General features: G+C 40.5%; 4 protein-coding genes across 4 annotated transcripts; all 4 read right to left on the reverse strand.

Annotated features, from left to right (window-relative positions):
* Positions 1-321: 321 nt before the first annotated feature.
* LOC141718437 (uncharacterized) lies at positions 322-1,374 on the reverse strand. Its single transcript, XM_074520822.1, has 2 exons — positions 1,052-1,374; positions 322-622 (listed from the first exon to the last, which is right to left on the reverse strand). The coding sequence occupies exons 1-2, from the start codon at positions 1,372-1,374 to the stop codon at positions 322-324; spliced, it is 624 nt and encodes a 207-aa protein (XP_074376923.1).
* Positions 1,371-2,438, reverse strand: LOC141718438 (uncharacterized). The gene has a single exon (XM_074520823.1). It carries the CDS (start codon positions 2,436-2,438, stop codon positions 1,371-1,373), a length of 1,068 nt encoding a protein of 355 aa, XP_074376924.1.
* A 5,736-nt stretch (positions 2,439-8,174) lies between these two features.
* Positions 8,175-8,693, reverse strand: LOC141718439 (uncharacterized). Its single transcript, XM_074520824.1, has one exon. It carries the CDS (start codon positions 8,691-8,693, stop codon positions 8,175-8,177), a length of 519 nt encoding a protein of 172 aa, XP_074376925.1.
* A 235-nt stretch (positions 8,694-8,928) lies between these two features.
* On the reverse strand, positions 8,929-9,462 carry LOC141718440 (uncharacterized). Its single transcript, XM_074520825.1, has one exon. The coding sequence runs from the start codon at positions 9,460-9,462 to the stop codon at positions 8,929-8,931; it is 534 nt and encodes a 177-aa protein (XP_074376926.1).
* Between the last annotated feature and the right edge of the window lie 1,247 nt (positions 9,463-10,709).

Here is a 10,709-nt window from a genome sequence, read left to right on the forward strand (position 1 = left end):
CCTCATGTTGTTCTTTCGGAGAGTTTCGAAGCATTCCTTTAAGTCCTCGGCATGATCTTGAAACAGTGATTTCACTATCATATCATCCACGTATGCTTCCATGTTCCTTCCAATCTGCTCCTTGAAGACTTTATTCACCATTCGCTAGAATGTGGCTCCAACGTTCTTCAGTCCGAAGGGCATTTTAATATAAGCATAAGTCCCCTTCGGAGTTATGAACGCTGTCTTGGGCACATCCCTATCATTCATAGCAATTTGATGATAACCAGAAAAGGCATCCAAAAAACTAAGTACCTCATATCCTGCGGTTGCGTCTATTAGTTAGTCGATGTTAGGCAATGGGTAGTGATCCTTCGGACATGCTTTGTTGAGGTCAGTGTAATCCACGCACATCCTCCATTTCCCATTCGACTTCTTCACGACCACCACATTGGCTAGCCAGTCAGGATACTCGATCTCCTCGATAAATCTGGCCTCTAAAAGTTTTTCCACCTCTGCCTCTATTACCTTCTGTCGTTCGACTGCAAATGTCCTCTTCTTTTGCTTTACCGGCTTGGCCTCAGGCTGCACATTCGAGCAGTGCGTTGCCGTCTTGGGATCCAATCCGGGCATATCTTCGGGCCTTCAGGCAAACACATCATGGTATTGCCGAATGACAGCTATTACCTTCGCCTTCAGGTCTGGCCCCATGTCTTTGCCTATCTGTGCCATCTTTCCCGAATGGCCTGCGTACAACTCTACTTCTTCAGTCTCTGCCGCGGGTTCAGCGATAGGACTCGAGAGATCAGCCCCAAATTTTTCCAACTCAATATTCTATGTTTCCCGACTCCCGCTGGGTTCGGATTCTGCCCGCTTCATCTTTCCGGTTCCATCCGGCCCTTCATATTCTTGATCTTTCTCAAGGTCTTCGAGCATTATGATTCGGGCAGTTTTCTGATCGCCCCTCATTTCTCCTACCCCTTTTTCAATTGGGAACTTGAGTTTGAGGTGAGGTATGGACTCCACTGCTTCGAAAGTAGATAAGAAGGGCCTGCCAAATATTGCATTTTACGGGCTTTCAATCCGAACCACGTAGAACTTCACCAGCTTCTCGGCGGTATACGGCAACTTGCCAAGGAGGACCGGAAGAGTAATCGTTTCTTCGAACTGAATTGGATGGCCTCCTATTGCATAGAGGGGGGCTTCGTTGCAGGGCTCTAGTTGCTCTCCCGCCAAGTTCATCTTACAGTAGGTTTTGTGGAATAGTATATTAGCTGAGCTGCCGGTATCCACCATCACCTTCCATATTTTGTTTTGCCCGATGATAGGATTGATGATCAGAGGGTCCTCGTACGGGCTAATGACATCCTCATAGTCTTCAGTGCTGAAGGTCATGGGCATGTGGAGCTTTGCTTGCCCGAACTGATACAGATTGTACACCTGTCGGGCGTACCTCTTCTTTGCAGTCTTGCTATCTTTATCCAGGATGCTCCCCCAGATATAGTTTTTACTTCGCCCCTTATCCTGTCCCCTCGTTCTGGCTCATCGGCCTCTACTTCCTCCTCTGGGTTTTCCTTCGGCCCCAATCTATCTCTCAGATCTTGGACGAACTGATTAAGCTCGCCGTCTTTGATCATGCGCTCAATGAGCTTCTTGAGGTGGTAGCATTCATCTGTGTTATTCCCCTTGTCCCTGTGATAGTCACAGTACTTATCGGGGTTCTTCTTGTGGTTCGGGACCTTCATCTTGGCGGGGCGAACAAATCCCGGCTTGCCTTTTATCTCATGGAGAATCTTGGAGATCGGCGCATTCAAAGGAGTGAACACGGCCGAATCTCTATCTCGACGTCGTTCGGCCCCACGATCTGTTTCCTTCCTTCCTTCCTTTCTGCTATCCCTCCGGTCAGATCCTGATCTTGAGCCCTCATATCTATCGGCTCGCTTTGATCGGTCGTCCCTTCTTGTGTCTTTATATCCCCCAATACTTTCCATCTTCCGGCGAATATTCTCGCCTCTCACATATATATCATTTAAGGATTTTAGGGGGAAATCGTAAAGAGATGAATGAAGCTTTTTACCTTTATAGGGGTCTAGACCCGCCGTTAGGAAGCCCATAGCTTTAATTTTGTCCAGATTGGTGACCATTCCCGCTTCTTCCTTGAATCTAGCAAGATAATCACCCAGCTCCTCATTCGCCCTCTGCCGACAATGGACCAAGGCTTCGGTGTCCTTCGCCTTTCGGCACAGGTGCGAGTAGTACTTTAAAAATTTCCTCTTCAACTGCTCGTAAGACCTGATTGACCGAGGCTTCAGGGATTTGTACCATATCGAGGCAGACCCTTTGAGATAAGTCTTGAACATTTTGCACATCATTATATCGTTGTGGCCCATCCCAACCATCAGGAGTTCATACTTTTCACAATGGTCCTCGGGGTCCCCTTTCCCGTTGAACTCGCTCATCTTGGGGAATTGTCTCTCTTCGCCCGGAGGGGGTCGGTACAGTTCAATCTCTTATGTTACAACAGGTTCTCGATCGGGCCTCCTATCACCGAAGAGGGCCTTCTCTAAGCGATTGAGCTTGAGGCGGGATCCATCGGGCTCGTCATCTGAATCAGAAGAGTAGGGTTTCTTAGCCCTCTTCCTTCGGGGATGCAAATCAGAGTCAAACTCATCTTCTTCGTCATACGCCCTTCGTTCCCTTCTATCCTTATGTGCTCCGCCGGTCTCTTCGGCCCGCATCACCTCTCTCAAGGCTTGTTCTTGCAGTTCAATTTCTTCCCTCTGCAGTTGCAGGGCTTTGAGTCGGAGGGCATCAGCTTCTCTTTTCTTGGCTTGCGCTTCCGCTTCCTTGTCAATCTGATCAACTTTGGACTTACCCTTCTCCGCGGCCTTCTCTGCCCGGATCTTTAGGAGTAAGGCCTCTTCTTCAGGGGTTAACGTGATAACCCCGTCCTCGTCGACTAGGGAGGATGGTTATCCCTTGCTGGTGAAATCAGGTGCGGTGAATGCTCATGAATTTCTGTCATTTTCTCAACTTATAACTCTCGTAGTTTCCCACAGACGGCGCCAAATGTTACGCCTAGATCCTTTCGGTGGTATGAACAGGCTTCGGCTGGGTTGAAGAAGGCTTCGGTCGTACCTGAAAGTGAAGAGAATGCGAGGGTTTGGACCCCCGATTCACCTCCGACATGAGAATCAGAATCTGGCTGTAAAATTAGGGTAGTAATACAAGAGCAGAAAGTGTTGAGAGTGTGTTTGTTTTATCTTACTTCACAAGGGTTTTTATACCCAATCATGCCATGAATGTTCTTCCGTTACCAACCATTAATGAGGGAGTGAAAAGGGGGCGTTATGTCCCTTGCATTGTCCAACGGTCCGCGAGTAGCAGGCCGGCGGCGCGGGCCTGGAGGTCCTTCGACCCAGTAGCACAACCGCTTAATGGGCCTTCGTTCAATGGGCCTTATTGGGCCTATAACCAACACACACCATGAACTATGAGCACAAATTTCAAGTAATTTGGTTAATCTTAATCCAACAATATCAGGTAAATTTGGTTCACTCATCTTCATCTTACATTCTCCAGTTTCATACTTTTAATGTTCGAATCGAATAAAATTTTTATTTACAGTTGAGTTATGCTATCATCAGAAATAAATATAAATTTATTCTAGGTTCTTCCTTTTAGTTGAATTTCCTAATATTCTTTAGTTTCTTAACGTGATAGAGCAGCTCAGATTCTTGGAAAGTTATCAAATACTCTAAGTTGTGTAGAAAATGCAAATTATAATAATATCTAGGAGATTGAACAATTTTAAAGGGTGAAAAATAGACGTGTATCATTTTGATATGCAAGTATAAAATTGCTCAACTCTCCTCCTCGATTCACTTTGTCGCATGTCATATCCATGTTATATCTATTATATCTTAACGAGAACTATTATATCTTAACCAAAATTAGTAAAAATATCCAAAAATTTGTACTAAGAATGTTTTTTTACCAAAAAATGAGTGGGTTAATTGCTAGGAAGTTAAGTTGATTTCTGTTATCGTAATGCTACTAAAAAGAGAGTAATGTAAGTAAGCTACATACAAGAGATTGATGACGCGGAAAACTCGAGGACAGAAAAAAATCGTGGGTGGGATTTTGTACCCAACCTAAATAAAATCCACTATATGATCAATGAGATTACAATGGACAAATTTAGATATGTATATTGGTTATTGCATCATAACTGATAAATCCTATACATGTTCTATGAATGTGAAGAAGTATGATTGTTATTGTAACCTTTTGTTGATTTTCTTCTTCTTGTTGTTGTTTTTCGGGCTCGAGTTCTTGTATTTGTGAAGTAAGAATGATCTGTGTTTGTGTAGTGTTCTTCTCCTCATTATCTTCTAATTTGTTTCCTTCTTTTTCTCCAACTCCTCCCTCCTTTTTCTCCTATTTCGAATTATTGTTATTATCCTGTTGCATTGTATGACTGGTTCTCGTTCAAAACCGGAGCTTGGCTTGACGGAATCTATGACTCTTTTCGCTGTTGTCATCGTGTTTGCTGTCGTGCAAGACGCCTCCTTACTCCTCATGTCTTGATTTGTCCCCAACTAGCTTGTTGTCAACACGTCGATCTCATCCCGTCATGACAGAAAAATCCTCACATAACAATACCCTCAGATTTTATAAATTAAGAAACTTAATTCATAAAATCTCTAATTTGATATTTAAATCAAAAGTCTATCAATACAACTGGATTCACGTGAATAAACTCCTCATCTCCCTTAGGTAGTTGCATAATCAGCCATGTGGACATGCATGCACTGGCTTTTCACTTACCAAGAAACCCTCTTTTATACTTATCAGAACTCTATCGCTCCCCTATATACACTCCCTTGATTTTTCTTTGTGTCTTCATTTACCACGCCTCTCTAAGTCTCCTTCCATTTTTATCAGAAAATCAAACTTCTTTATTCTTCTAAACAGTGGCCAAAAAGTCTACCCGTAGTTCTGAGAGTCACTATGAATCCCCCAAAACGTTGACTAAAAACCCTGATTAGATCATGACCAATATTCTTGATACTCGTGACAGTCAGCCTAGACTGATTAAGTCAGAGCGATTTGAAAAGATGGAATTGCTTTTTCATGCTGACGTTAATGTCATCATTCCCGATTCAACAGTTCGGGCTCATTCGTACAAGAAAGGTTGGGTATGTTTCTACTATTACCCATTTGATATTGGGCTTACTTTTGCTTTTTTCAAGTTTATTGCCTGTGTGTTAAGTACCTTGAATGTGTCTCCCGGAAAACTAATGTCGTTTACATGGAGGGTTATGGCCTGTCTCAACGCTATTGAGGAGAAACATGAGTTGAATATCAACGTTGAAGTTTTGAAGCACTCCTATAGTATAAAGAAGTTCAGTAATTGCAGAATCAGTTTTACAAACAAGGATACTGAGGATCCCCTAATTTTCAACAATAACACTGTCAATGATAGAAATTGGAAGAAAGATTATGTTTTTGCTGAAAAGAAAACTTTGGGTGAAGATGTTAGTTATCTACTAGAGCACTGGAACAACACGGGTATGATTCTTGACGCCTTCTTGTAAATATTTCTTCCTTTACCTTTTACTCCTTGTCATCCAATTCACGATATATTGTTTATCTAGCATATCTCTAAATTGTCATACTTTCTTAACTTCACTCTGTTGTAGTTTAATGTACCCTTCGTAGATTTAATTTGTTGTATATCACTATTCATGCATCATTTATTCTTGTAGATTATGATTTTGAATTTGAAGTGATGTCGTTACAAAAACTACTGTTGATAAGATCCGCGCTCTTCCAGTTTCTGAGAGACTATGGCCCCATTGTCTTGGTCGTCCCATACGAAATGCTGGTAAGGTTAATGTGGATGAATTTGTTGCTAACATGAAGAGATCCCAAGTGAAGAGTGAAGTTGGTGCTTCAAAAAGAGCTGGATCTAAGACTATTGCACATAGGACTAGGGGTAAGTTAGTTGTTTTTGCTGCCGTTAAGCCATCTCAGTCGATTCAAAGCTTGTCTTCTGAGACTCTGGAGAGCCTCAAAAGTGATCAGGACGTAGGAATGAGTACAAATCGTATGTACACCAAAGGTAAATGTCGCATTTTTTCCTTCATCACATAACTCTTTTTGGCTTTATCTATTTGGATTTTCCTACTATCCTGGATTGAGCCTTGTTTTTTAATTGTGGAGTTTAAGCCCCCATCATTAAGCCCCTTTTAATTTCTGGTAAGGACCTGTTCAATAAAAGATCTCGTGAGGAGAAATCCATTGATACTGGATCTTCCAAGGCTCCCATGCTGTCAAGCCCCTTGTTAAGTCCTCCCATTAGCCCTGTGACTAAGAAAGTTCTAGTCAATCCTTTCGTGACTACCATTAGTTCTGACATCCCTATGCCACTCTTCACTTAGGGGTATGCTGTCCACGCCGATCCTAGCACTTTTACCCACTTGCTCAATGATATGGTACTTCCTCAATCAATGGAGGATCTTTCTTCCAAAGAGCTCAAAGATGTTCTTGACAATGCTGCTGATTATTCTTTCCATCTAAGTTGAGCCTTTTTTATCCACATTTCCCTTTTCTTCATTTGTTGTATAACATCTACTGTCGTTATTCACTAAAATATGTATCTCTTCTACTTCATTTAGGCACTCCAAAGTGATTTGATCGCCCGTGAAATTTACAACCATAAGATGCAAATGGCTAAAGAACTTGAGGCGGAGCATAAATCTTGTGTCAAAAAGTTGGGACTCGCGGAAAACCTTGCCAAAGATAGGTTAGATGGTATGAATGATCTTCAAAAGGAATTTGATGAATTCGCCACCAAAGTTTAGTCTATCGAGCATGACTTACTTTCCGATGCTGAGAAAATTGTCCATCAATAAATCATGATGACTAGGGTTGACACCATGTTGGAGTACATTGGGGAGAGTAGAGGACCTGGGATGTGCTTGAGATTGTCAAGATTTACAATAAAGAGTTTCCTGATGACGCCTTCCCGTTGGAGGAATTTGAAGCCCCTAATGATGATGTGGAGATGATATCCCCCAAGGATGGTAGTCCCGACGAGAAGTAATTGAATATTGATATCTTGTTCCTTCTATGAACTTATTTTTGATTTCATATCTCGTACTTTGCTTTTGTCTTGCTATAATGGATCCCTGTTTCGCAGTATCGTAATTTTCATTATGGTAGTTCTCTCTATGAACCTTTGATGCATTTCTAAGTTAGTTGTTTTTTAAGCATATCTCCAACGTTATTGTGTTTCACATTCTCTTCTTGTGTTTTTGTATGTATTCAACCATGTTGAATATTGTTGTCATCCTCGTAAGACGTCATATACTTTAGTAATATTTGTAGAAATTCATTTTACAGATCAATTGCTACATTATCATCCACTTTAGGAGATCAAATTGTTCTAAACAACTCTCAGAAAACTGACGCTTTCAAATGAGCTGTTTTGCCTAAATGAACGTCTTATTTGCATATTCAAAACAAAGTTTTTTCCTTTGTCGTTATTACATATTTTTACTAGTCAATTTGTGCTCTAAATGTAACAATAATCGTAGATGTATTTATCTGAGTCGTTATCAACATACTTTGTTTAATTCGTCAACATAGGTCATTGCATGCACTCGTAGAGTGGTTAAGAGGCCTTATTCCCTCTTGAAACTCACCAAATTTGTTTTTATGTTAAATTTTTAGAATAATGTGGATGTGTATAAATTGTTACTTGTCATTGTAATAGACATGATAAAACTATCATGCCAATTTCATTTCTTTTTTGAAGTAGTATAATCGTAATCGAGTGATCAGCCCTTACGTTTGTGATTCATATATTTGTTCAACATATATTAGCGTATAGAAAATATTATTGAAATAATTTTAACGAAAAATACTTGTGTAAATAAGCTTAGTTAACGAGCATAATCGGTAAAGACTTATTTGCATAGAAATGTAGCTCATGATATAAATCACAATGAATCAAGAACATAAACATGCAATCAAGCTTTCTTAAACAAGATGTCATAAATAAAGCATAGCGATAAACAAACAATGTCATAACAAACGAGAGAAAATATCAATATTTAACTATGTCCTAGTGACTTATTAATCAAGGATTCCTAAGAACTGAATTTTGAAAGATAGGATAGGAAACTTTACATGTGATAAAGCTTCAAGTGTAAAGTGTTCCATCTTCTCGGTACCGGTGTATCGTCCATGCTTGACAGTTGGTTAGGCCCACGTCCAATGACAACATCAACAAAGTAAGGACCTTCCCAGGTGTCAACAAATTTCCCTGCCATCGCGTCCACGGTGTTCTGGAAAGTCTCTCTCAATACCAAGTCACAGACACGAAAAGCCCTCACATGAACATGTTTGTTGTACGTGTTAGCCACCCTTTGTCGGTAAGAAACCAAACGAATCTTTTCCATCTCCTGTCGTTCATCTACAGTATCTTTGTCATGTGCTAATTCTGTGTTATTCATGTCAATCGTTAAGAGTCCGTACCTGGTTGTTGGCATCATAACTTCATTTGGTAAGACAACTTCAGTGCCAAAGATTAGGCTATATGGCGTCTGTCCTATTGACGTCTTAGGAGTCATCTTGTCTGACCATAACACCCAAGGCAACTCCTCAACCCACCTTCCTTTGTATGAAGTCAATATCCTTTTCATATTGTTGATTATGATTTTGTTACTTGACTCAGCCTGTCCGTTGGCTTGAGGATATCTTGGTGTCTACTTAATTAAATTGATATTCCAACACTTGCAAAATGCTTATGTCTTGTCACTCATAAATTATGACATATTGTCACAAACAATTTCATATGGAACATCAAATTTGCATAAAATGTTTCTCTTAATGAATGATATCACCTCCTTCGATGTCACTTGCTTAAACGCCTCCGCTTCAATCCATTTTGTGAAGTAATCTGTCATAGCCAACATGAATACTTTCTGGCCGGGTGCAGATGGCATTTTTTCCACAATGTCCCCGTTTCATGAAAGGCCAAGAAGCAATTGTCAAGTTAAGATGTTCAGACGGTTGATGTAAGACAAATGTATATCTTTGGCAAGCGTCGCATCTCCTTGTGTAATTTAGGGCATCTTGTCTTAGTGTTGGCCAGTAGTAACCCAAGCTTAGAATCTTTAACGAAAGATTTCTCCCGTTAGTGTGGTTTCCACACTCTCCTTCATGTACATCTCTTAATACCATGCCAGCCTTGTGCTTTCTCAAGCACCTTTGAAGCAACCCTGTAGAAGATTTCTTGAATAGCTCATCATCTATGACTGTGAACCTTAAAGCTTTCATCCTGAGGGTCCTAGCTTCATTATTATTTTTTGGTTTTTCAATAAGCTGTAAATAATCTTTGTATACCTTAATCCAGTTGTCCACGTCTTCATTGGTATTGTCACCACATCGATCAAGAGCCATCATTTCCATGTCCTGAACCAATCTTTCAATAGCCGGTTTCAGGATATGGACCACTGGGATGTTATTCAAGTCAAGACTTTAGAGACTGCTCCTAAGCCGGCTAATGCATCGGCTTGTACATTATTCTCTCTTGGAACTTGATGTACGTTGAAGTTGTTAAAACAATTCGTCATTTTTTTGGTGATGTCTAGATACATGACCATCTTGGGATCTTTGGCTTCATAGGATCCCTTGATGTGATTGACGATTAACACTGAATCACAATTAACGTCAATGCCCCTGATTTTCATGTCCTTAACAATTATGAGTCCCATAATCAGTGCCTCGTACTCAGCCTCATTATTTGTAGCTCTAAAGTCACATCATATTGATTGTTCTATCATATCCCCCTGTGGTGATTTGAGGACAAGCCTCAATCTCGTTCCATTCACATTTGAGGCACCGTCAGTATACAACGTCCATGGCTTCATCTCTATTCTTGAAAAGGCCTGTTGGAATTCCTACTCAGCTGTTCTCAATTGTCTTGGGCAAAAATCAGCCACAAAGTAATCCAAGGCTTGTGATTTTGTTGTTGTACTGGTGTCATAAATGACGTCGTAGGTGCTCAGACGTATTACCCACTTTGCCATCCTTCCCGTTAAGTCAGGCTTGCTCAATACATTTCTTAATGGGAAGTTTGTCGTGCCATGTATTTTGTGTGATTCAAAATAATGTCTTAACTTTGTTGAAGTCATGGCTAATGCGAGTACTATCTTCTCAAGACATGTGTACCTTGTTTCCGCATCTACCAAACTCTTGCTAACATAGTAAATAGGTGACTGGACACCTTCATTTTCTTTCATGAACACTCCACTTACTGCATGATATATTATAGACAAGTAAACAAATAGGTCTTTGCCTTGTAGGGGCTTGGACAGGAGCGGTGGTGTAGTGAGATAGTCTTTCAAATTATTCAAGGTAGCTTCGTGTTTGTCCATCCATAAAAATCCTTTTTTCTTCCTTAACACGTCATAAAAACTTTACATCTATCAGATGATCGTGAAATGAACCTGTTCAGTGTTGCAATCCTTCTCGTCAATTTTCGGACATCTTTGACATTTGATGGACTTTTTAATGTAAATATCGCTTTGATTTGTTCTGTACTTGCCTAATTCCTCTCCTGGTCACCATATGCCTGAGAAACTTTCCTGACGACACAAAAAAATTACATTTGGAGGGATTCAGCTTCATGTTGTATGACTTTAATATATAAAACA

Source organism: Apium graveolens, chromosome 4 (genome assembly GCF_009905375.1).
Source record: "Apium graveolens cultivar Ventura chromosome 4, ASM990537v1, whole genome shotgun sequence".
In the NCBI taxonomy this organism is placed as follows: Eukaryota; Viridiplantae; Streptophyta; class Magnoliopsida; order Apiales; family Apiaceae; genus Apium; species Apium graveolens.